General features: G+C 43.1%; 1 protein-coding gene across 4 annotated transcripts in view; it reads left to right on the top strand.

The window, feature by feature from the left end:
* Positions 1 to 26,855, top strand: part of LOC310991429 (membrane-associated phosphatidylinositol transfer protein 2-like) — a 44,345-nt gene that overhangs the window by 5,579 nt on the left and 11,911 nt on the right. For all 4 annotated transcript variants that reach the window (XM_083979128.1, XM_083979130.1, XM_083979129.1 and 1 more), the window contains exons 2-10: positions 11,611 to 11,858; positions 16,657 to 16,871; positions 18,664 to 18,785; positions 19,372 to 19,605; positions 19,731 to 20,063; positions 21,497 to 21,592; positions 23,923 to 24,027; positions 24,117 to 24,181; positions 26,417 to 26,661. In XM_083979128.1, the coding sequence (XP_083835254.1) occupies positions 11,781 to 11,858; positions 16,657 to 16,871; positions 18,664 to 18,785; positions 19,372 to 19,605; positions 19,731 to 20,063; positions 21,497 to 21,592; positions 23,923 to 24,027; positions 24,117 to 24,181; positions 26,417 to 26,661 (1,493 nt within the window). In that variant the 5' untranslated portion in view covers positions 11,611 to 11,780. The remainder of the gene's footprint in view (positions 1 to 11,610; positions 11,859 to 16,656; positions 16,872 to 18,663; positions 18,786 to 19,371; positions 19,606 to 19,730; positions 20,064 to 21,496; positions 21,593 to 23,922; positions 24,028 to 24,116; positions 24,182 to 26,416; positions 26,662 to 26,855) is intronic.

Raw genomic sequence — 26,855 nt, forward strand, 5'->3', positions numbered from 1 at the left:
AAATGCAAAATAAAATGGGGACAGTCAGGGAACTACTAATCTAATGACAAAGCAAGATTTTTGCCTTCCATTGCACCTTACAATAAATACAGTCTGAATAAATTGTTGAGACAGAGTGATGATAAATTGTAATTTTGGGCTTGTTGCATGCTGATCTCATACATCTTATGTATATCCCACCACCATATACACCCAATTACTGTCAGTCCCACCCAAGACAATCTTTAAGGTGGCTTTCACACCAGAGCTTTTTGGTCCGCTTTAAATGGACCACAGCTTGTTTCCGCGAATAGTCGACTTCGTTTGGGCAGGTGAAAGCTCATCCCAACTCTGGTGCGGACCAAACAAGCCAACTCTGGTCGGCCTGAGAACGTGGGTCTCGGTTCGCTTGCAAGTGAGCCTTGGTGCCGTTTGTGTGCAGTGTGAACCCTCAATGGACCAAACACAGGAACAAATGTAGCAAGTGTCACAATGGGCATGCCGAGTATTAAAAAAAAAGGCTCCCACCTTATGCGTCATTGCCTTCTAATTTAAGCACACTTAATAATATAAGGGATGATGACATGATGGTAAAATTAATTTTCTACTCTACCAACCATAATGACGTGATGAAACTTGAATGAAATACCAAATCCAACCAGACATACAGGCATGAGAATTGTGTAGGAGATGCCATCCTATATTATTACCAAACTCACTTATACATTCTTCTGTTCTGTTATAAATCGATAAAAGTTGTATTTTGATCAACATTGTTATTAAATTATTTATTTCACTCTGTGTAATAAGCGGGATAATGTAGAGTGAGTCAGTTGTTACCCTTCAGGACTGTATAGTCGGATCGACAAACTCCCATTTTAACTGCCGTTAAGAAAGTTTGGTGCGCTTCAGAAATTGCAGTGTGAAAGCAGAACAGAAACAAGTGATAATAAGGCAACAAAGTTACTACTTTCAGCCCCCTAGTCAAATAGAGTCTGCTTGGTCAGGTGTGAAAACAACCTAAATGCCCTTTTTTGTTTTACTAACTCCTCACTTCCTTACTTACAGTATATTCTTATATGCTATATGTATAATATACAACTAGGCTACTCCATAATCTCTCTGTGGCTCATTTATCACACTTAGAGAATTGTTCATATAGTTACGCTGGGCAGTTTCCAGTGATTGCTTTTTAAGTCAATTTATTCTACAGCTTGATGTTAAATGAGTTTAGAGAAAGATGTAACAGGATTCATTATTGTGAGCTATAGAAGGTGATTTGCATGATCTACATGATTTGGCCTGCCTGAGTGATCAGGTAGGGCTCCTTCTCACTGTGAGAAATTGGACTGAACTCCCTCCTTCACCAGGTCTCCTCTTGCCTTCAGATATGAATAGTGTAATTTTCCAATCTTATATTTAGAGTGTGTATCGACCAACTTGGGCATACTGGTTTGTTTATCACTATTTAAAGTAGTGCAGAAGATTTCCCAGGGCTCCCCAAAGGATGTAGAAACAATGTCACTCCCCAGTAATATATTTGTGGAAACTGAAGGATTTTATGGGTGTCTTTCCAATCATGTGGGCACCCATTAGGGATTTGATGCAGCCCAGAAAACATATTTTGCAATTTATGATCTTCTCTTAGGGAAATATAGTGATGTGTTGCCAGATGGCTGGTTATTTGAAGGTCTAATTTTTCTTGTAATTCATCTTTAGTGGACGATCATGCCGATTTGTCAGACGAGCCTCCATCCCATCATGCACTTGGGTGCTAGCCAAGCCTGAATGGAACATTGTGTTTTCTCAGCACCTCAAGCTCCAGAGAGTCTGTCCTTCTCCCCGAACCTCCCCTCCCACCTCAGCTCCATTGAACGAAGCAGGTGATGTTAATATTGGTGTTGAGTTGTTGACAAGGACAACAGAAGTACAACCTGTCCCCATGCATCCCTGATGAGCCAGCTGATGAATGGCACATCACTGCTAATGTTCCTACAATGGTGCTGTCTAGAAAATGAGACAAAGACGAACGCTTTGTGCAGGTCTGCTCCATGTCCTCTTCACTTTGGACACCAGTTTTTCTGGCAGTGTGGGTGGACCCGAAACAACTAAGCCCAGGACCTCCTTCAGTTGTCCTATACTTTTGTTTTATTTTATAGGTCAACATCATTATTTTATAGTCAACTCGAATGCATCCTGTAAGGGGGTTCTCCCAACAAAAAACTTCTGAACTTCTTAAGCAGAAAGATCCCACAATATCTGCCAATGTGCGGCAAAGTCTGGATACGTAGATCATATATTAGCTAATCTAATCTGCAAGGAGCATAGTCTGGTCTTTCATCACCCATCACTGAAGAAAGTGTCGGGTGGTGGATCTCTTCCTGTCCACATTTCCGTGTGATGCTGTCGGTGACAGCAAATTCATGTTTTTATTTGAGCCATTTTATCTTTCCTAGTGTGTTTTGTTTTAATATGGACCATATATGCCAGTTTATATTTGTTTTTATTTTATTCTACCCCACCCCCAGCCCTTGCAGCGCTCTCTGACTCACATGGATCATGTAAAATGAAAGCGACAGCGCTGCTTCATGTCACTTTACCCACGCTCCCCTTTCTTTTCCACTGGCCGCAAACACCTGATTTCTCTGAGGCTAAAAATAGACTCCTTCAGACCCCGACTCCCCCTCTTCACTGCTCCGTCACCTCTTTCCCTTTTTCCTCCCAGTGCATAGGCTTTTATTGAGGAGACTCTCTGCTGTATGCCCAGTCTTTTCTTCCGTTTGCCAGACAAAGCACCATGTCGTCATTCAGAGTGGTGGCCTCTGTGTTAGAGAGATGTCAGAATCCTTCGACTGATATAGTTCCTGGTTTATACACGCTCTCACTGATAAGAAAATCCTGAGGTGATAAAGCCTGGTTTTCTACAGAGCTGGAAACCTGACCTCAGGACCCATTGAAATGTTAGCCAAAAATCGCAGGACTGTGAGCATCTATGAAAATGGCCTTTTATGGTCAGTGTGAGAGACAGCTTCTGTCTTTGGTCACTGGGTAGAACACTTTTGGGAAGGCTGCATTATTCGTGCTGCACAAGAGAGTTTGAGGTATTTCAGCAAAGGGCAAATAGACAGCCTCAGCCTTTTATGAGCAGCTCCCTTATCACGGACAGCTTATTTACCTCTATGCAAGGTGCCCTTTAATTGAGTACAGGCCTACTCCACATAGCTGACGACTCTGATTCAAATTTCTTTACACCAGACATTAAAGACAGGAGAAGACCATAATTGAGACAGGTGGAGATTGTTGTGTTCAGATCAGAGTTGGTTTTTCTTCCCTCTTTTATGAATTTATTTGTTTGGGGGTGTTTTGGAGCTCGTTCCACAAGGTTTGTCTATAATTCATTTGGATGAAAGCAGCCTTGCCATAATGTTTAATAAACTAAAATTAGAATTAGTCTATAGGGAGTAAATATTATTTAAACTTCCCTTCACCCCCTAGCCTCTCTAGTCTGTTCCTGTAATTTTTTTTTTTTTTTTTTTTTGCAGAGGCTTGCTTTCGTTTTTATCCCTCTGTCCCCCCTGTACAAACCAAACTTTTCAGATCAATTTTCCTCTTGGCTACCAGAGCATGAAAAATTGGGACACAAAGACTAATTTCTTCCCAAGGTTTCTCTGAATTTAGTGTTTGTTTGTTTTTCTGCACATTGCTCTAACTCAACACTGGATCTTTGAGGTCTGAGCTATTAGTACTAGGTTCATCCTAAATCATATTAAGAGCATAAAAAGCATCATGAGGATAGCTGCATATGGCAGAAATAATGCAGGTATAGTAGAAGGGAGGTAGTGGAAGGCCTGACATTACCAAAGTGCAGTATTAGCAGCGAATACGACCTGACATGCTTAATCTGTGAAACACACATATCTGTATTTAGGTTTATAGCTTAGCTGATGTGTGTCACACCCTTCACTTAAATTTAATCTAGCGTTCTGTTATATAGAGAAACTGTCATCGACATGTGTCACAGAGGCATAAATTTAGCTTGACGATATGGTAGAATGGGTGAGCTCAGTGTGAATGAGCCGTGGAGGGGAAGAACAGCGGCGGACAAAAGTGAAAGTGGAGACAGGAGAAACAGAAGAAAGAAGTATCAGCCCCAGCAGCGTCTGGTCTCTACTTTCCTCGTCACTCTGACTTCATCTGGGCAACCAATAAGGAAAGGGCCCTCTGTGTCTCCATGGTAACCCCCCCCCCCCTCCCCATCCTCCCCCCAATTCAAGCAATGATGGAGAGGATAAAGGGGCAGGGAATACATTTTGGCCCCAGGCAAAACATTTTTCTTCACAAATTTTGTAGAGTATAATCCATTTCATTTCTCTTCTTCAACATAGTTTTGTTTTTTTTAAAGGGCTGCCAGTTATGAGAGTGCTACTGAAGTTTATTTAATGTGGGGAAACTAAAAATAGCTTGAACAGACAGAGCAAAAAGGGTAGATTACCCATTGATTTCATGCCTTATCTTTCTCTTCGTGTATGGCCCTCAGAGCTCATGAATATCTGACATTTATCCAGGCTCCCGAGGTTTCCAGGTGTCAGAGAAGACCATGCTAATAACACAAGTGAAGTCAGACTCACTGTTGCTCATTTAAGATTCATCTTTAAAACCTTAAATCTCAAATGGCCACCCTGAACCTGTTTTGTTTGATTGTCAGTCAGTGCATCTGCCAGGTTTCTGCCATTGGCTGTAAATATTGTCCCGCTGCACTTTGCAGCCACTTTGCACCATTGTGAGAGAATGCTATTGCCGTTGATACTGGAAATCCATTAGTTGTTATTCCTCCAAGCCTTTGAGCCAAGGTTTTGTGCTGTCAGTTGTGAGCAGGTAGTCACCAAAAGGCTCCACACACTAGCAACAAGGCTTTGATTCCTGTCGGCATCCTGCTGCCACCAAACACTCACAGGGGGTCTGATGGAGAGGTTTGAGAGAGATTGCCTAAGTCTTCAAAAGCATTTCCTGCCTGTGGTCCACACAAATTAACTAATGGGGTGGACAAAATGCTAGAGCGGCGATGCCTTCCTTTTCTGTGTCTGTCCAAGTTACATAAGAGCGCTCTCTGCGCAGTTGATTTAGGCTGTCTGAGCGCTTGGAGAGAATGACAGCGAGGGGAGATCCTCATTTAACCTTGGCACGTAACTGATTAATCCAAGTGTAATTTGCATATAAGGTCATCTAATTTTGGAGTTCAGAGTGAAGCGTGGCGTTGATTAGAGATAGAGTTGGTATGTAACAGGCTCGTTTTGGAAAACGATGGGCCCATGAGCACCACTGCATATAACAATGGCTCCACTTATTAAAGAAGCTTAAAGTTCTCAGCAGTCGCTGGGCACCAGATTTATTTGTGTCAAGTTCTAATTGCATACTGTGGGGATATCTGATCTAAAACATGACGTAATTTCCCCCTGGTTTAGAGCTTCAGATGTTCACTGATCTACCTTGGAGTAAGTTCATGTTTGCCATGAGATTTTGTGTAGCTATTTTCATGAGACTCAACAACCAACTGTATATTTGTTAATTAGACAAAGCAAAAATAGCTGATATAATAGTGTTTTGTTCTATGTAACCCTTAAATGTGGGAAGTCTTGCCAAGACTGTTTGCAGACTAAAACTCATAGTTGATGATTAATACTTTGGTTTGGTTATTTATCCTCGTGCTCTGCAGAAATCGTCTCTGCAAAAGTTCTGCTTTCCTCATGGCACCAGATTCTCTGTTCCTGTTTGTTCCCTTCCCGTGTAAATGAGGATCATTTTTAGAAACAGTTCTTACTTGCAGGACTCCTGTAGGAGGGAGAGGACAACGAGAAGGAGGAGGAACGCATCCGAGGAGATGCTCACAGGGTGTCACATATTTTTAGCTTTCCCTTGTACTTTGGTGATGAGCAAAAATAAAAAAACAAGGGCAGGTTGTGCATACCGCCTCCTTAGCCTGTGGAGGAGCACGGGCCTGAGGGACAGGAAGAGCGATGGCCTTATTCCAGTGCGCGTCATGGAGCCGACTGTATTTACAGTATGTGGCACAAGATGAGGCACCACTATTTATTGTGATTTTCGTTTTTTTATGTGATGAAACTGCCAGCATATGGCACAGAGAGTGTCAGTGGTTACTCATGTCACTGCAGCAGCGTTTGTGGTGCACTCATCTTTGGTAGTAAGATATCTGATGTTTGGAGATCACATTATGTTTCATCTACAGTACATTGGTCTGTTTTGTAAGATGTACCTCCCTTTAATTGAGTCTGTGATGTAGAATAAATGATGGATCATTCAGGGAGTTTTCTCTGCTCTTGCTCCTCCTCTCCTCTGCCTTTTGAATATGGAGAAAAGATAAATGTTTGCTCAACCCTTTGGGGCTTTATTGAAGTCAAACAAAGCAATACATGATGGTCTTTGTCAGATTGCCTCCCTCCACCCAAACTCCACCTGTGGACCGTGTAGAAACATATTAAGTGGCTCTCCTGTGGAGTACTTCAAAAAGGTTAGAGCGTTCATAGTTGTAGAATGGATACAGGTTGTAGATCTTGATATAGATCGATTTGGCAATAGGAGTCAAAGGAGGAGGGAGGAGGGCATTTCCTATTCTTCATTAAGCCGTAAGGGGGGTGAATTGCAGCCTACAGGGTATAAATCAATTTTGTATTGCGTAATCTGTGCCAAATTGCTTATATTTATCACAGGCTATAACCCTGATTAATGATGCCTCACATTTTGCCCTTATTAGCTACTGCATGGGACAGGGCAGTCTAATCTTTGTACAGTATGTTTGTTTTTGAGATATGCTTCATTGCCTATTTAGTCACTGCAGGTCACGCTCTGGTCATGTATCGCAGGCAGCGCCGCACAAACAGTATTGTCTTAAGCCCCTTTGACATTTTAACCGGATTGGTGGATAAACCCATCAGCTCAATCAAGAGTTCTTGTCACAGGCCGAGGCCGTGTTTGCAGCAGTTGTCATAGCTGAAGTTGCCTCTGCAATGTCAAGGCAACGTTGTGTGAAACGGATCCGTGGTATTTTAGGCAGTCCAGGGGCTAATATTTTCCACTTGTATTTTAAAAGGGTCTTGCCTCCGGTCAGTCATGAGGGAAGTCCTGCCCCTGCCATACCCCCACCCCACCCCAGCACCCCTCCAACTCCTTCGGGATTCACCACCACCTCCTCTGTTGCTCCGCCTCAGAGTGTAAACATGGCTAAATTTAAAGAAGCACCACCATTGTGGCCTTAGGGGAAAAAAGCCTCCTGTGAGTCAACACCTCCCTCCCCCCCAGTTTTTTACTTTTTGTCGACAGCAAGACCCAGCTGCTGCTCCCTGTCCTGTGGTCAACCTGGTTGCTGTGCGTATAGCGTTCCATTCCAAGCTTTACTGTATATTGCACCTTCTATTCAGACACTATTAGTAATACCTCTTTCCATTAATGTGGTCCAGAGCAGCTCGGGACTGCAAGGAGAATGGATGTCAGAAAGGCAGTTTTAATGTTTGGGTGGAAGCGAGCGCATCCGATCTGTAACGGGTAATCCAGTCTTTGCTCTGTGGAATACGGGTTTCATCTGTTTAAGTCAGACACTTATCTGTGTTTGGAGGTGAGCAGATGTGCGCACTTTGAGCGCTGGATTGTTTATGCCTGGTCTTGCAGTCACATAGACTGTGTGTGTGTTTACATGCACTGACATCATATCCTAACCAATAAGAGAATAACCTGGTTTCTTTTTTTTAAACAGTCATCCTCTTGTCTGGAGGGACCCCTGATGGTTCAACCCACCTTCCCAGAGGCTCACAGATTAGGTAGTTGTAGCATTGTACGCCACAGGGTGCACCACCACCGTCACCACACATTTAACATGCTAAGAAAAGCTGTGGTGGGCAAAAGAATAAAACGAAATCCCACTCGAAGTATCTTGTGGTTATCGTTGGCCTCAGTTTTGTCGAAACAGGAGCAGAAACATCGGAGGCTGCTTTGTGATGAGTGCCGTGCATTGGCGTGTGCTGCTATTGCGTCACTGCCTAGAGGGGGCAGAGACTGTATTTTTAGAAGGGAATGAGCATATTCTCTGAACAAACAACGTCAAGCGCTCTGCTTGCGTATGCTAGGATTATTGTGACCGGGCTATTTTTAAGCTCCGTGTGTGAGAGGGCTTTTTTCTGGGTCAAGCATGGTGCCAGTACTCTCTCGAGGCTGCTGGTGGATTGTGCATTACAGGTTCATTGCCATGCACAGCATCTGCATCAGTCACAAAGGAAACAGTCGGAGAGATTCAGGTTTAAACATCAGGGAGTTACGGCGTTTGAGGATAGATCTGAGTCTGCATTACTGCTGCAGAGGAGACACAACGATTTATATTCGCGGAGAAGTCAGAAAGCCTCATTAATCTGTTGCGTTTCATTGCAAACGGCATCTACGCCACAGCCGTGATGCATGAATATGTTTGTGCTGTGTTATCATTTAATTAAGACGGAGTATGCACATCACAAACTGACACTACTAATAAACACAGACAAAATATGTAGCAAACACAATTTAGCTGGAGCCAGTTTGTCATGTCCAACTTTGGCTGTTTCTCCCATGAGCCAGAAGAGAAGAGACAGATGGAGTTGAGAAACAGTATGCTGCAAGATTTTCATATTTCATGAAAAACAGTGCTGAAACTTAACATAAAAATTGCTCAACAGGAACAACAGATTGTGAGGAGGGGAAAACCAAGACAACTAGAAGGAACACAGAGTTTCTTTTATAAGATTTCCATTTAATTATTTTCTGTGTTCGCCAAATGTTTTTTGTCTCTGGCTAGTCACTCACTGCAAAGCAATGTGTGTATCATCATCAGCATGTTGACATGGATTTGATATTCATATTTGATAGTATGAAATTGGTCATAGAGATGAGATGAAACCACTGAAATTCCTTGTATTAGAAATGGACATTTTAAAACCAAACGCATTATTAAAAACTGGAAGGATAGTGGGGAAACATCATCCTCAAGGGAGACATGTGTGAAAATTGTGACCACAGAGTTCATATCTTAACCCCATTGAGATTTTTTGAGAAATTAATGCAACTCTGGACAGAAATAAATGTTGTGACATTGCAGAAGCTTATCGGCTAAAGGCAGTCCAACGAAATATTAGAGTGTGTTTTACTCTGTTTGAGCAAAACAAGCAATTTGAATAAATCAGTCTGTGATGTTGGACTTTTTCATTATTTTCTGACATTTAACAACTAAAGGATGAAGAACAAAAAATGGGCAAAAAAAATACTTTGTAGGCGCCAGCATCACTTCACATCCCTGTGCTCTATTGGCACAACATGCTGCTGGATAGACTAATACTATGACTGCATGGTGTCCCTCTGTTAAGCCGCCTGCTGTCTCTCTTTGCATACCTGGTATCACTTCCTTGTGTGTGGTTTGCCAGTCGGTGGCAGCTGTCTGGGCTTTGATTCATACATGTACAGTGCTCATTCTCTGAGCAGATAATCAGACAGGAAAGTCTGACTCTTACCATGTCACACTCGGTGACTTTCAGTCAGCACAGATGTTACATCCTGTATCTCCGGCCAAGAGCAAGTTCTGAAACACACTCAAAAGTTTGTTGCGGCATCAGTTGCAACCCACATTCAAGCTGTTGCCACATTGTTGACCCGTGCTTCAAGTGGATTGTGAAGCTGTTTATCATCAGCACTGTCAACAAGGATGAGCACTGTGACCTTCCCCTCTATAGTCTGACTCTTAACACCTAGAGGCCTCTCAGTCTCCTGAGCCTCAAGTCTTTCTTTGAGTCTCTCCAGCTAGCCTAGTTTTATCCCAGGCTTTCCCAAGAGAGCAGTTATTTTCAGCAAAATGTGGCCTTCTGCTCCGATTTTGTCCAAGCCTCTTCTACTACGTAAAGCAAAGACATTATTAAAAAAAAATGTATTGAAGACAAATGTTACCCTTTACACCAGAGCACCTCCCAGAGAGCACTTGGTTCATGTTGAAAGGTTAGACAGGCTGCGTCTTTGTCCTGGCAGTGCGTCAGACACATTAGGTGAACATGTCTTCAGTTGTGGAGGAGGCGAGCGCTCAGTATGTGGAGGACCAAAGCCCTTAGTCACACCGAGACCCTCACCAAAGCTGGCCTTTGTTCACTGGATAAGTGACGCAGTGGGAATATTAGTGTGATTACACAGATTGGCTGGGCGCCAAAGCGAGGTCCAGTTGCTGCTGTAGGTGAGAAAAGAGTGAATGTTTTCTGTTACACAATGCAAAATGTGTGGTCACATTTGGAAAGTGTTGCTGTCTTCTCTTGCACACACTGTAACACACAGTGCAATCTCCTCAGCACTGACTGTACTACCACCTGAACACATGCTGAACCATCCCCTTATTTACATTTAGACTTTTAAGTCTGAGGTGTTCAGCTTTTTTGTCCAAGACGCTCTTCACTATACATTTATTAAAAAAAAAAAAGAACATCTACGTAAAGATGACGTGATTCTTTTTGTGTGCCGTCATTCATTTTGACAGAAGAGTTCATTCAGCTAGTGGATGTTTCCCCTTCGTTATTGACTCCTCTTCAGTTAATGTGTCACCTCATCTGACACCTGTGATATTTAATTTAGATAAACTCCCACTAAAGCACAGTACAGTGGTGTACAGTCATGATCTTGTTTTCTACTTGCTTTGCTTTGGAGAGTTGTTCTTCCCACAGCGGTCAAAACAGACTCCTGCAACTCACGCCACCCACACGCTGAGTATGTATAGCCCACACCTACCCCTATCTGCCCAGTGGTTTGAAAACAATGCTTTGTGCAATTCTAAGACTGCTATTTGTGAAACCTCAATCATGCGCAGAGTGGGGGGGGGGGGGGGGGGGGGTTATGTAAAGCTCCCCACCAAACTGTAATCCCTCTTATGCAGAGTGAGCCCCCCCATGTGACGGTGCTGAAGTCCTGGGAAAGACAGGGTGGCTGGTAGGACCGTCAACAAAGGCACGGGTGCTTTCCGTACGCTCCGACCGCCCGGCACACACACACATACACACACACACACACACACACACACACACACACACACACACACATGCACGCTGAGCTGTGGCCTGTGGTATAAGAAGAGAAGTTTATCCTGAGAAGTGCCTTACTTGGATGTGAAATGCTGGATGGAGACACAGCGCTGATGGTCGTTCCTGGATGCCAAGACTTGGATGCCAAGACTTGGACCAGACATATAGTAACTAAACTGAGCATATACTCTGAATGATGCTCCAGCTGCTCGCTCTTCTTCATCTGCGTGTGAGCCAAGAGAATGAATGCTTGTCCTTGGTTGTGAATATCAGAATCTTGCAGCTTCTGAAAATAGGCTGTGCGCTGTTATCTTTTGCTCATAAAGAATTTTTGTCGCTGATTCAAGTCGGTTTCCGCTGTTGCTCGGTGGATATTGATGAAGAACTGCTTGAAAAACCTTTTTTTTTTTTTTCCAGCATCAGGCTGAACAAGATGTTTTTACTCTATGACTTTGACTATCACAAACATCACAGACATCAGTGTTTATTTTGGAGTACATTTACAGCTTCCGTACCTCATGCTTTCTTTTGGTGTCTTTTTCCTTAGGAACCATCAATGTGGACTTCAGCTGGTGATTTGACGAGTCACACATAGGAGCTCCCGGAGGTTCTCCTGTCCCCTCTCCCCCTCCCTTCCCTCTGTCCCTCCCTCTCCCCCTTCCCTTGTCAGTCTTCCCCCGGATCCCCCTCCCCTCCCCCCCTTCTTCAAGATTCACCATGCTTATCAAGGAGTACCGCATCCCCATGCCCATGAGTGTGGAGGAGTACCGCATCGCCCAGCTGTACATGATTCAGGTGAGATTACACAACCCGGTGTCGGCCACCATATTCTTAGCCATCAGGCCAAAAACTTTACGTGATCTAGAAACCAAGGGATGAAAAAAGAAGAAGTCAAAGAGGAGATGAATTCACACAGTATTTTTCAGGAGTGTGATTATAGCGTGCCCAATTATGAAATGATTGGTCACATGGTATCTGACGCTGGTGGAGTAGCAGAACAAAGGGGGCTTGTGTGCCGATAGATTATCCAAATTAAACTCTCTGAGGCTGGCTGTTTCCATTCGTCACAGGCTGCATGTTTTTGAGAAGAAGGGTGGGGGCACCGTGGTTCCATGCAAACTGGGTGCACACACATACTTCACAACGGTGACAACAAACATTACCTTGTCAGTTGTGGACAGTTTCATTTGTTTAACCAGGCCCTTAGCTGGAGGCTGAGGGTCTGTTTAAGTGAGTAAGTAAGTCATTTCATTTATGTAGCACTTTTCAAGAGCATCGAAAGTGCTTTACAGAACTGATAAAAGAAAGGAAATATAAATACATATAAGTAGAGAGGGACATAAAACACAGTAAAAGCAGACATAAACAAAACGTACAAAAGAAACATCATAAAAAGGCAAGTTTAAACAAATGGGTTTTATCTGCTTTTTAAAAAATGTCCACAGTCTCCTTTAGTTTTCATCCTGGAGCGTTGGACTGCCAGCAGGCCCTGATCTGAGACCTGCTGGAGACAGAAGGCAGCAGGAGATGGTTTATGTGGCCAGGTGCCTGACCATGCAGGGCTCTCAATGTAATCACAAGAACTTTGAACTAAATTCTGCGTAAGAGCTTTAGGGTTTACAGCTGTGCGGGAAAGGCTGATTTATGCAGCTTTTCCAAAGTGGCAGCATTTTCTCTTCCTATGGCGTGTGTACATGAAGAAGGATTTATTTAATCCAGTGGTACTGCCAGGTGCACAGCAACAGCAGTACACATGCAACATAATCATAACAACTTGGACTATGTTTTTACTGCAGTCCGAGGTATTACTCAGTAGTTATTACTTATTTAGTTGGTATTGCTAATGCTTAAACATGTTGTACATGTTGTATGACATGATGTGTATTTTTCAATTAAAAATTCAGTAGTCTTTAGCGGACGCTGACATTGGCACTAAGCATTCAGCCATTTGAAGGGATTTGGGCTGCATGATTATGTAATGTGTAGCACAAGTGGTAATTTCACATTTGAAGAGCAGGTTGACGTTATGTGAGGCATTTTGACAAGTTAAGACTGTCTTCTGTAGACTGGCTTCTTTGAAAACCATGTATAATTGAGTTAATGTGAGTGAAGGTTTGTCTTAAATCAGGAAATACAAGTTATTAGCTTTAAAGTATGCATCCAGCAACTTGGCAGCTAAATGTGACACGGATATTTATGTTGGGTTTACATTAGCTTAGCTTTATAGACAACACAAAGCAAAAATATGGACCCTAAAGAACTTAAGAATAACTTAATTCATACTCTTCACATATATTTGAGTTAGGTGATCATGCTTAGCAGCAGCAGCCCTCAGGGAGCAGCTCCAGTGAAGAATGTATGAATTTATGACTTGATTAAGGAAACCCCAGCATGCCTACAAGCTATTGACCATCCCACACATGTTTCTCCTTCAACTGTTAATCATACACCCAAATTAATGAGCCTTTACGTCATTACAGTTGTCTAACACTAATATATCCACTACCACACAAGCCACAGCTCTGCTCACTTGTGTTGCCTTTAGAAAGCCTCTCTTTTTTCTATGTACTATAAAAACAATTTGTCTGAAAGTGTTCCTGACATTCTGTGAATACCACCTTTTAGTCGTAGTAACATTGTATCGTACAGGCATTTCTTTGTCCTGCCTGCCCGGATGGAAATAATATTTGATGAGTGCAGCGCAAGTCCATGTCGGTTTCAGATTTGTTTTTAGTTGACAACCTTGTCTGAGCTGTTGTCTCTCTTCATACCCCCCCTGTGTACCAAACAGACAAGTAATCAAGCTGAGGTGTAGATGGTTTGTAACATGACTCAGCAGACATGCCCCAAAGCAAGCAGACGTTTCAAGACAGCACAAACTAGTTGTACGCCACATGTCTGTACACCCAATCAGTTCTCTGGTATTTTCTGCTGTATCAGACAATGGGTAGTGAAGAATTATTTATTATGTGAAAAGCTACAACTACAGCATCAGTTTTGACCTGCTTTGCTTTGAAATCCTTAAGATGGGTTAAATTTAGTCAGATAGGAAACAAACAACATGTGACACTGGTGAGAGCAGGATACCACAGTTCATATGTGCGCTCAAGAGGAATTCTTACATTAGTGAGTGACCCATAGTTACCTTTCCCCCTGACCTCACCCTCCCTGCACAGCATTGTTGCTGTGAGGCTTCTGTCGCCGTGGCAACCGTGACATCAGCAGCGTGCCGGTGGTCAGGTTTTGTTCAAGAGAGGGAGTGAATAAAAAGAGGAAATGGAGGATAAAAACAGAGACTGTGAAGGAGGGAGGGAAAGAAATGAGAGAGGAGGTGGAAGGAAAAGGAAAAAAAAAAAAAGAGAGAGAGAGCTGTATTCTGGGCAGAGAGGAAGCAAGGATTTTACTGGTGTCTGTAGATACCCTCGCTTCATTGCTGTATGTTGCCAGGGCAACTGCAGCATGTAGGCCTGCCTTGCCTGCAACCCATCCCCAGTGTAAGGCTCATAGATGAAGTCAGGGCCTTAGGAAAGTCTGGCCATATCTGCACCTCAGCATGCAAAGCCCCACCCCGTCTCGGCCTCACAACACCGGTCTTCCTATCTGACAGCTAATTGTACATTTATCATCCCCACATAGGGGGGGGGGGGGGTTGCAGTAATGGATGAGGAAAATGCAGAATGTGTGAGAGATTGAATATGAGTGGATCTCACTGTGTCTCATCCATTCACACACATCCATCATGCTCCAACTGAGCAAACGCATGCTGTGTGTGGAGGAGAGTGAACAGAAGCATCTCGAACAGGAAGCACGGGTCTCGAACTCTGGTGGCAGGAGGCGAAAAAAAAATCAGGATGTGACTCCTATCCTGTCTGAGCTGTTGGATTTAAACATACATAGTCGGCTGTCATCGCGGCAGCTTTTACTTTTAAAGTGTTCGGTGGTTGTTTAAAGTAAAATGAGTGAGAGAGAGGACGAGTGAAAATGATGTGGCGAAGGTTCTAGATCAGGACTTGCACTCACAACACAGCGGACACTTTGTCTTTGTGTACGCAGCCAAAAAGGATTTCACAGAGTAGATGGAGCGAGAGCCCTCCTGCCTCCCCCTCTGAAGCCGGTCGACACACTTGCGCAGCACTCTGGAAGAAACGTTCTTCTTTTCTGTTTCCCCCCGCGTGTATAGTTTACATCCGTACACAAATGAACAAAGCGCGCACATGTTCATCATCACACAGTGTTCGTTTAAGTCGAAGCATGTTGTCTACTCTCCTTGGGAAGCAAACGAGCCCTGGCCAGTGTTTTGTAATCGTTGTCTGGGCAAACTGGAGAGACTCATCTGTCACTCCGGGGGGGGGGAGAAGGGACACTGCTTTTGACAGGCTGCAGTTACCTGTCAGCAGCCTGATTAAACAGTCCACTGCAAAACACAGAAATAAGTCTTTTTTTTGTTCTTATTCTTTAAGGATAAGAATTACATTTGGAAAAATCAGTAATTTCTCTTAACAAGTTAGTGCTCACATTAGTGCATTGATGTTATTGTGATCATCTAATTGAAAAACCAACTGGCAGTCCTCTAAGTGGAATAACAGGTTGTGTTGTTTCAGGCGAGTGTTTCTTTACACGATCTGTGAAGAAGACCTATTATTGGTTTATCTCTCTATTTCTTGGTGGTATACATCTTTTTAGTGTTTATATGAGTGGACCGCTCTGTAAACTTGACGTTTTTCGGCTACATCAGCTATGATCCGATGTCTCCTGCGTTGGCTGCTGTATGTGGCGTCTGTGCTGTGTCTTGGGAGCTCTGTCGGGGCTGTTGAGAGCAGAGCGGGTGGCTAATGAATGACCTGTCAGAGGTAATGAGGTCCGGAGTGCTGGCCGCCTCATGGCTTCCTCCTCTCTCCACTCCATCGATTCGCTGCCTCGCCTGCATCGCCTCTCCCTGCTGAACTGACTGGAGAAATCTGTCTCCCTATTATGGCCAGCGCTGCGCTAAATACTGCCTTAAAAACATACTTTGAGCTGTAGGTTGAAAGACTGGACGACATCTGATAAGAGAAAAAAGATGATCTGTCAGTAATCGCTGACATTTATGGTCTTTGCTCCTTGCTCCCTGCGTTTTAATATCGTCAGCACTTGGACTATGCTCTGCTGTCCAGGTTTCCTGTTCCATTGATTTCATAACCATCGCAAATCATGTTCTTGCCAGGCCACGCACTCCTGCTTTTAACGTTTAAGTCACCTAGCTGCTGCTCTACTCGACTGCATCAGCAAGCTCCACCTCGCCTTTCTTACTCTGTGCACCTGGAATGTAAATATGAGAAAGGTGTGGCTCCATGAGCTGGTTTTTGGGCTTCCTTATTTGCATTTCAGTGCTGACTGAGCTTTCAGGAAGATGTCAATTTTAGTGCCAGAGTTTTTGTCATTACAACTGACATTGTCCAAATTCCTAAGACGGTTATTATCTGCAAAAGGAACTACATGTATTAAACATTAAAAGAAAATGTGTGTTCCTACCTTTAACACTACCCTTTACTTTCCACTGCCTATAAGCATAAACACCTTGTCAACTGTTTTCCTCTCATTTGTTTTCTGACAGAAAAAGAGCAGAGAAGAGAGCTGTGGTGAAGGTAGTGGGGTGGAGATCCTGGAGAATAAGCCCTACACGGACGGTCCAGGCGGGATAGGCCAGTACACCCACAAGGTTTACCACATCGGCATGCACATTCCCAGCTGGTTCCGCTCCATCTTGCCCAAAGCAGCGCTGAGGGTTGAAGAGGAGTCCTGGAACGCCTACCCTTACACCCGCACCAGGTGAGATTTGCCTCCGCAGAAAGGCCGCCCCTTCAGAGTGGGAGGCAGGCCACATTTGTTATTTTAATTACTGTATCGCAAGGCTGTGCGCATGAGTTGCTCACTATTTCAGCTTTAGGTGCACACACATTTATAGATGCAGGCGCCACCTGTTTAGAAGATAGGTGATAAACCAACCCCTGCCTATATTCAGTGGATTAGCACACAAATGAGCATGAGTGGTGAGTTTAATGATGCCTGCAGAGCTCCAGACTAACATGTGTTACTCGGAGCACAGTGGCCTCTAACTTAAAATTTTAGGAGTGCAAGCAGAAATTTTAGGGGCGTAAATCGACTTGCAAAGCAAACATCCACATTTCCTATTCCTTCATGATCCTCACACATTGGCCTTCCACCTGTAATAACAGTAAGAACAGATTCCTTGAGTCACCACTTCCACGTTCCACTAGTGTTAAAAGAAACAAACAAACAGCAAAATTTACCTGATTCACATGTGCAAGAAGATGAAAAATTTACCTCAAGACTTGGAGACTTTTTAAGGAGTCTCACACTAAAAACCAAAAGAAAATAAAGAGCTCAGATAATATTCCCAAGCAGACCATCAGATTGGTGTGTGGCCAGCAGGGCTCCCAGGAGGTTAGATGTCCGTGGCCCCTCACTCTAAGGGTGGCAGTCCGTTTGTCTGTGTGGGGCCAGGCAAACACAGAGATGTGAAGGTGATGAAAAGAGGTGTGCCCTTGACTATACTGTCAAGATATTGATAGACTGCATGTGCCTGTTGACATATCTATTCAGCTGGTGACAGCGTGGCTGCAGATGCCTCGGCTGCAACAGATGGGCATGGCTCGCTTGTATTCTATCCTCAGCAGCGAGAGAGGGTGTTATCACTCTTTTATTACACGGCTCTATTGAATGCTGCTCTCTGATTGGTCCAGCGCTGCGTTCTGCGGTCTGTTATTTCTGAATAATGACCGTCGTCATGTATAACAGACCGTTGCTAGGGACGCCGCTCTGATCAGCGCAGCAGAGAAAAGAGAAACTATGCAGGATATTTACCTTGTGTTTCATTTTTACCGTCATTAAACAGCGTCGAACTTATAGTGATGTTAGAGATAAATGATTTGTAACCTGTTACAAGGAGAGTGGAGGCTCCTTCACATCGCTGCTGGAAACCAAACCTGCTGATCAGAGCCTCTGACCCGGTATCACAGCTCTCCTCCTCTCGTCTCGGTGCAGCTGGCACCGCGACACCGCGACACAAACGCACCCCGTAAACAGTAAAGTTAATCTCTTGTTTATGACAGATACGACTACACACAATACACACATTTTAACACGTGTAAGTTATGGTAATCCATCGATCCACTGATTGATTATCAAAGGCTTCAAATGCACGAACGGGAGGAGGCTCGGCAAAACAGCGGAAGTGACCGGTCTTGCAGATTCGCTAAATGCAATTTTAAATCGATGAAAGTCGTATTTTGGTCAACATTATGTTTCAAATTAATTATTTCACTCGTAAACCGTGTAATAAGCGGGATAATGTACAGTTGGTCGGTTGTTATGGAGAAATAAACCCCTTCATGTTTATTTCTCCATAACAACCTCCGAACTATACATTATCCCTTACGTAACACTCTTAATGAAATAGTTGTGATCTAGACCCACTCGGTTTAAAAGTAAGTCTCAAACAAAGACAGACGTCAACTTGTAACACACTTTGCAGTTTGTTGGGACAGGTGTTATGTGTCTGTTTGCCGTTTTAACTCTATTGTTATTTCTTTCCCTTCAGATACACCTGTCCCTTTGTTGAGAAGTTCTCTATTGACATTGAAACCTACTACAAACCCGACACAGGCAACCAAGGAGATGTCTTCAACATGTCTCCTGCAGACAAAAGACAGAGAACTATTGGTGAGACACATTTTGTAATCATCCTGGAACATTACTGTCTGCAACATACACTCACTTACTAAGATGCAAATTTTTGTCTATTGAGCTGCTATAAATTCCCCTTATAGTTGTTAGTAAGCAAGCTCAATGTATATGTTCTAACATTAGAGAGACTATATGTTGCAATACTTATTTATGGTAACGGATTAGTTTTTAGTTGTAACTCAAACACAAGCAGCAGGTGAGGCCCACCTCTGGCAGTTTAACAGTACTGCATCTTCCTTTTCCACAAGGTTGAGAGTGTGTTTGTCCACCAAAGATAAAGTTTCTCCGATATTAATGGTCTTAGGCCATGCAGTGACACAGTTACAACACCAACTGTCAAAGTTAAAATCCGTCACTCGTTCTGTCAGTTATAGTCGGTTATAAAAGGAATTTCAAAGCTTCAGGCACAAGCCCGTACAAGTTCTGCTACCCCACCCACTTATATACACATGATGACAGGACAGTCACACCACGGTAGGTTTTATCGGTGCTCTGCAATCAAAACACCTGGCCAGTGGCCACATTGAGTCATTGCTCACTGAATATGAATTGTCTTTGCCAGATCCAATTGACATCGTGACAGATCCCATCCCGCCCCATGAGTACAAAGCAGAGGAGGACACGCGGCTCTACAAGTCAGCCAAGACCCAGAGGGGTCCTCTGCGGGACGACTGGATAGAAGAGTACAACAATAACCCGGGGAAGACCCCCATCATGTGTGCCTACAAATTGTGCAAGGTGGAGTTCCGCTACTGGGGCATGCAGTCCAAGATCGAACGCTTCATTCACGATGTTGGTGAGTGACCAGTCACAGATGTGGTAGTTTGTTGCTTTTACAAACATTATATTTGGACAAGTGTATTATTCAGTTTCAGGATTTTCCGTGTATTGTGTGTCATATCTCCCCTCGTCTCTCCCTAGGACTGAGAAAGGTGATGGTGCGTGCCCACCGGCAGGCCTGGTGCTGGCAGGATGAGTGGTACGGTCTCACTATCGAGGACATCAGGCAGCTGGAGCTGGAAACCCAGCTGGCCCTGGCCACGAAGATGGCCCAGTTCAGTCAGGCAGAGGAGGCCACCGAGGCCAACGGAGGAGCTCCGTCTCCAGACAAAGATCAGGAGGCCAAAGAGGCAATCAGCTCTATAGAAGCTGAGGAGGTGGTTGTCAGCACAGGAGAGACTCTCCAGCCACGAGGTGTACTCACCAAGCAGTGGTCCACTTCCTCCCGCTCATCCCGCTCATCCAAAAGAGGAGGTGAGGAGCCATGTCATTTGTCCTGAGCCCTAGTGTGTGAAACTACAAACTACGAAGTTTCTCATTCTGGTTTCTGTAGCTCTGCACAATCGACTTTATTTACGCGGTATGACACACTCATGACTCCTTTCGACCTTAAAGTTGAAGGTATACAAACTACGAAGTCAAACTGTAAACAGCCATGGTGATATCTGAGACATGTCCACAGTGGACGAGAGCATGTGAGGAATTCAACTAGGTCAAACATCAAGCTTGTGCAAAGCCAAAGTTGCTCCATGTTTCAGAGTCAAAAATGTTTCCTTTTTGACCTAAAGTCCACGCTTTTCACTTCATTATGATGAAACTCTGATGCATTATAATGGGCAACATTTTCAATACAAAACAATTGCCCTTGTATTTTTAGTGGTTTCGTCTGCACACAGATGTGCACACAGTGGCTCCCAGGCTGAATAAATCATTTTACTGAAGAGCTTTGAGCTCAAATAGTTGAATTGGTGTTAATCAAGTCAAACACCTTGGGAGCAGCGTTTTAGTATGCACGCTCTGCTTTTGTACCACGCTTTGCTTTTCCGTTCAGGGCCTGATGTTTTTCAGAATGTTTTTATTCCGTTGGACTATATTTACTCACGCCTCCACATTTTTATGTGCTAACCAACTTCCCTCGCCTCACCCCTACAGCCGCGTGCTCAGTCCTACCTGGGTTATTTTTAGCATCACCTTTGACATCACAGACCACATGTCCTCACACGCCCATTTCCAGTGTCACCCCTACCTCAAGGCAGCACTCACTGTAGCCGCCACCTGGACCCTGACTCTCATCCAGCGTGCCTCGTTTCACCCTTGTAACTCCCCCCCCTGTGGTTCTCTCCTGGGCTATTTATAGCAGCAGTGCTGACATCACAGACCAGAGGAGGCTGACGCTCTTCACAGTGACCCTCCCCTCCACCGCTGCTGTTTTCTTCTGTGCCTTGACAGCTACAGCTGTGCCCCCCCCTACCCTTCCCCTCACCAGCCAGCCCCTCAGAGCGTGCCCCCCTCTCTTTCCTCTGCACTTATGATATATGAGGCATAAACTGAGGACCCATGACAGACAAGGCCCGCTTTTAGTATCGCCATTTTCCTCTGACTGGCATTTAGTGTTAGTCTTGTGTTCTTGTAGCTCTGCTGTGTTACATTAGGCCTGAGTTTTCACACACCCCCTGACCACCAAGCAGTCCATCTGTGATGAAGTAATGCACCACAGAGGCTGTTGCATGTTTATATAACACTGTATGTGTGCGTGGGGGCCGGGGGAGATTGTGAAATATTTCTTTGTTGTAAAGTGTGTGTGTGTGTGTGTGTGCGCGCACTTGTTAAAAAGGGAAAGAGAGAGGCTGAAACACATGTCCCAAAATAACAGTGGGTTTTTTGCTCATGTGCTTTTTTTTTCCCAGTGAGCCCGTCACGTCACAGCATCTCGGAGTGGAGGATGCAGAGCATAGCGCGAGACTCGGATGACAGCTCGGACGAGGAGTTCTTTGACGCCCATGGTAACGACACTTATGATTTTAAATTAAAGGATGAAGTCGGATCAAATGTATATCGTGCTCAGTTTTCCAAGAACCTGTTTTGCTTACTCCTCCCGCTGACTCTGCATGCATGTCTTTAACCACAGATCAGTTCTTAAGCTTCCCAGATACCCAGCATGCTTTGGGGCTGCAGTTGAAGTAGGTGGGGGTGTGGTGGTGCAACACCCAGGCTATCTGCTGGATGAGCTTGGTCAAGGACACGGGCCAGGTGTCACAACCTGACGTCAAGTTCAGAAATTACAATCATATCTGCCCTTCAGCCTGTCCCTCATAAACACACACACACCCCTCCCCCAATGATTCCCAGTGTTTATAGTCTCAGAACATTTTGTCATGATGATGAAACAAGAATAAAATCATGCATGTTTCTGTCACTTATTATTTTGATAGTGATTTTGCTGCAGTCATTCGTTGACACCTGTTATAAGTTTACTTTACGTTTCTGCTCCTGACACTCGAAGTAAATGGAATACAATCATCAAACTGAATTGTGTTGACATCCAGTAATTTATTGTGTGTTGCAGTGTTCATGTTTGTATGGATTAATTACTATGTGTTGAGTCTCTGAAGTCAAAGCACATCACATTTTATCAAATGACCTGATTAAAGTTATGACTGCATCGCATTAATTAGTGCACATGCCCCTCTCTCTCAGTGATTACTGTTGTGCCCATTTGCGTTATTTATGATTTACAGATGTCACTACACTGTAAAGACAACTATATGAAATAAGCAGTTACTCAAGGTAAATACGTACATAGGGTTGGAGGAACAAATATAACTTATTGAGATACAGAGCAGAGCCTTTGTACACAGTGTGTGCTTTGCTGCCTGGATGAATCACATGATGGAGGTACATAGATTAAATATGGAAACAGGCTGACTTGGCTCAGATTGCCTTTGATATTACATTTCTATCTCTAAAGTGTGTTTGCGGTTTTGGTTGTCTTGCAGTAAGCATCTATTACAAACACTTGAGATACACGGCCAGGTTTATTTTTAACTCCCATGTTCGCCCTCTCTGTGTGGCTGAAAAATATTTTTCTAGTGAAAATGAATAAAGAAAAGCTTCAGGAGAAGATGAGTTTGATTTGATTGACCAAGGTGCAGTGAAATCTATAAATTATTTATACATCTACAAAGCCATGATTTTTCACTAAGTGATACATTTCTTTATCTATATTATTTAACAAGATGCAAATGAAACTGAATTTAAGTTACTTACTGATTTAATTTAGGGAAAGGCTATTGATGATACCTCTATTTTCCAGTTTAAGACTGGATCTTGTATTACTTGTACTTTTAATTGGAATAAAATGAAGCAACCAAGGGAATTACTATAAATCAATAAACTTTGATGTTGAACTGACACCTCCTGTTTTCTTTGAAATTCGACCAGGTTGTGGCTCAATCATTTTCTTTTGATGTATTCTTGAGAAACTGGCTGCAACCAAGTCGCTGTAGAGTAAAATGATTTCCATTTTTTTCATAGCAGTTGTGTTTTATATTATTTATAATATAACTGCTGGGGAAATACATGGAAGTACATGAGATTTGTACATAAAATGATAGGTATTATTTTCAATTTGCTCTCATAAACCAGAGTAAACAGGAGGTGGCTGCCTTTTTTTCTCAGACATGAAGATACTGGCAGTAAAACAAAAATGTCCCAGGAGAGAAATTATGGGATAAAAGGGGATATTCTTTTTTAAAACCTGAACCTTGCTTTTTAAATCACAGATTAATGTCTGTGGATGAATAACACAGTCCATCAATATCGCTGGATGAATTCAAAGACGGACGCTGGTTTAAAACCTTTTCTCAGTAGGTAATAGCTTTGTAAACAGATAGGGTTTTTTTTTTTTTGTTTAAAAAAAAATCCGTTATGGTAATAAAATTACACCTCCTCCTGTCCAGTGTCTCTCTGCACACGTGTACAAATGTAAGAATGTGTGACAGATCAACACAAAGCTCATACTTCAAACATGTAAACGTCCAGTGTAGTTTGTATTTGATGGCCACCACAGTAGCAATGTTATACATCAGGTCGTTCAATAATGTCTATCCAATAATTTTTAGGACAATGTCTTATGGGAAAGCAAGACTCGACGTGTTCCTTCATGCTTCATGTTGGTCAGCTGTTTCATTAGGGACATACTGTATGAACTCCAGTCATGTGTTGCTGTTAACCACTGTAAACCCGGTCGTAACTGGCGTAATGACTGATTTAAAGCCCCGAATGGCACATGCACTTCAGTTAATAATGATTTGTTCTTTTGTTGCCTCTGCAGAGGATCTCTCAGACGGAGAGGAGGTCTTCCCTAAGGAAATCGCCAAGTGGAACTCTAATGACCTCATGGACAAGATTGAAGCCACAGACGCAGAGGAAACTCCTGGTATGATGAAGAACCTCAGCGCTTCATCACAGTCACTCTGCTGTCACACTTGATGCTGAGTATGTGTGTGTGTGTGTTTGTGTTTTCAGGTGAGCTGTTCAAGGAAATGACTGTGGATTATGAAAGAGCAACCAGTGAGGAAAGACTAGATGAGGTATGTGTGTGTGTGTGTGTGTGTGTCAGACATGGAGTGTGTGTTTACAAAGCAGAATCCTAACCAGCCGTCTTTGAAGCAGAATCATGTCTGAAAGAAACATTCCTGCAGGTCAATCTACAGTCAGCGCCCTTCAGGCCCCACGGTTTTTCTTTGATATCATTTTAGCTATGCTTTTACTGTGAAAAACAAACTTGGTGTTGTATATCAGGCTTTGGAGGATAAGAGAAGGGCTGTTTGTCCCTGAGCCTCTCATCCTCTTGTGTTCAGATGCGTGGCTGTCTTAGTGGCCAAGCCGATAGCTCTCCCATTCCCACCATCATGGTAACGAGGCACCAGTCAGTAAGTAAACATTTTGGCCCCAGTGCACTGTGGACTTTAGTTGCTCCACAGAGACCTCCGATCCCCCTCTGAACAAAACCCAGTACTTACTGCCCCCTTGCCCCTTCTCCCTGCTGTTGCCCAAACCCGAAACCATGTGTTCCTCCTCAACCTCACCACCCCCTCTGTTCAACTCTCGTGTACTTGCAGCCGTGGCGTTTGAGTGTACGTACAGTGCTTCTATCAAAATGTGAAGTTTTGGATCAGAGTGGACAAGACAAAACTACACATTGTGTTGTTTCATTTAATGTGACTTGTCCCGAGGAAGCATTGTCATTATTGTTTGCTGTTAGTTGAACAGTTGTCCAGGTGGAGTGTAGGTTGGTTGTGTTTTGTTTCCCTTCATGGTGCTCCACCCTTCTGTAGTTGTGAAAAGTTTGTGGTGTGGCCCATGTTTGAAGAGATGGACACCACATGTCAGAAGTCATTACTAACAAAATAATTTGATGCACAATTGCAAAAGCATAATAGTTTATTTGTAATCCCCCCCCCCATTGTTGGTAAGCATGCTTGTTTTTTTGTTTTTTTTAACTGTCTTTGGTTAAGCTCATAAAGAGGTTGTTCTTATCAGTAAATCTACTATTCATTAGGCATTCACCAAAAGCTTAGTGTTCCTCTTAGGCGGGTACATATATGAAAAAAAACCACCTAACCCTAAACAAATTCTAACAAAAGGTTTCTCAGCTGTTTTTTATAGTATTAGATGTCCTTAATAACATACTAAAAGTTTACCAAAATTTGACCACTAGAAAGGTGTTATTTTCAAGATGGCGTCCAAGATGGATAGGAAGCCTGAGGAGACACCACAGGTGAATAGGGTAAAATTTTTAACTAACAGATATCACCATGAAACTTCCCAAGTTTATCACTTACATTAAGACAAATATTTTTTGTATTACAAGTTTTGTCAAATTGTATGTTTAAATATGTAAATTAGGCAATATCTCATTAAATATGCGCTAATTTGCATATCCGAAATCTGAACAATGGATAAAAGCCACTTTCAAAATTCTTGTTTTATTTTGTTGACATACTAGAGTCAGAAGTTTTTACAGAGGGGATTTTGGATATCTCTCTTTATCACTCTGTAAATGAGAAAATACTATAGCCCTAAAAATTCAAATATCGTCGTGTTTTTAGGAGTAAAATGTTGTATAAGAGCTCGAAATCTCCACTTCAGCAGCACTTACAGACACCAAACCTTCCAGTTTGATCCCTTTCTATATTCTGAAGGTTTTTACAGAGGGGATTGTTGATATATCATTCATAGCCTGATTTATACAACATTTTACTCCTAAAAACACGACCAACTTTAATTTTTAGGGCTGGTGACAGTATTTTCTCATTTACAGAGTGATAAAGAGAGATATCCAAAATCCCCTCTGTAAAAACTTCTGACTCTAGTATGTCAACAAAATAAAACAAGAATTTTGAAAGTGGCTTTTATCCATTGTTCAGATTTCGGATATGCAAATTAGCGCATATTTAATGAGATATTGCCTAATTTACATATTTAAACATACAATTTGACAAAACTTGTAATACAAAAAATATTTGTCTTAATGTAAGTGATAAACTTGGGAAGTTTCATGGTGATATCTGTTAGTTAAAAATGTTACCCTATTCACCTGTGGTGTCTCCTCAGGCTTCCTATCCATCTTGGACGCCATCTTGAAAATAACACGTTTCTAGTGGTCAAATTTTGGTAAACTTTTAGTATGTTATTAAGGACATCTAATACTATAAAAAACAACTGAGAAACCTTTTGTTAGAATTTGTTTAGGGTTAAGTCATATTTGTACCTGACTATCTGTGTTACCACTCATCACCCTTCGTTCAATTCCCTGTCTCCAGGAGAGCTCGTCGCAGCAGTGCCTGCAGCCTTCCAAGATCCATGTGCTGATCTTGGTTCTGCACGGAGGGAACATCCTGGATACGGGCGGAGGAGACCAGAACAGCAAGCAGGCAGACGTCAACACCATCAGTACAGCTTTTGACACAGTCATGCGTGTTCACTACCCCGCTGCGCTGGGACGCATCGCCATCCGCTTGGTGCCCTGCCCTGCCATCTGTGCCGAGGCCTTCTCCTTGGTGTCCAAGTAAGAGAGGACGCGCATGTAGACATTTTTCTGCAGGCTGCGAGGATTGTGGATAATGATGAAAGGTTTCGGTTTATTAGCTGTGACTGCTGTTTGCTTATGATGGAAAAGCTCCAGGTGCAGCTCATGACTATGGACCCTTCTTCCTGTGTTTATTTCTTCAGACGCCTCTGTGGTTTGTTTTGGATTCAAAA

The sequence above is a fragment of the Trachurus trachurus genome, assembly GCF_905171665.1.
Source record: "Trachurus trachurus genome assembly, chromosome: 9".
Taxonomy (NCBI): Eukaryota; Metazoa; Chordata; class Actinopteri; order Carangiformes; family Carangidae; genus Trachurus; species Trachurus trachurus.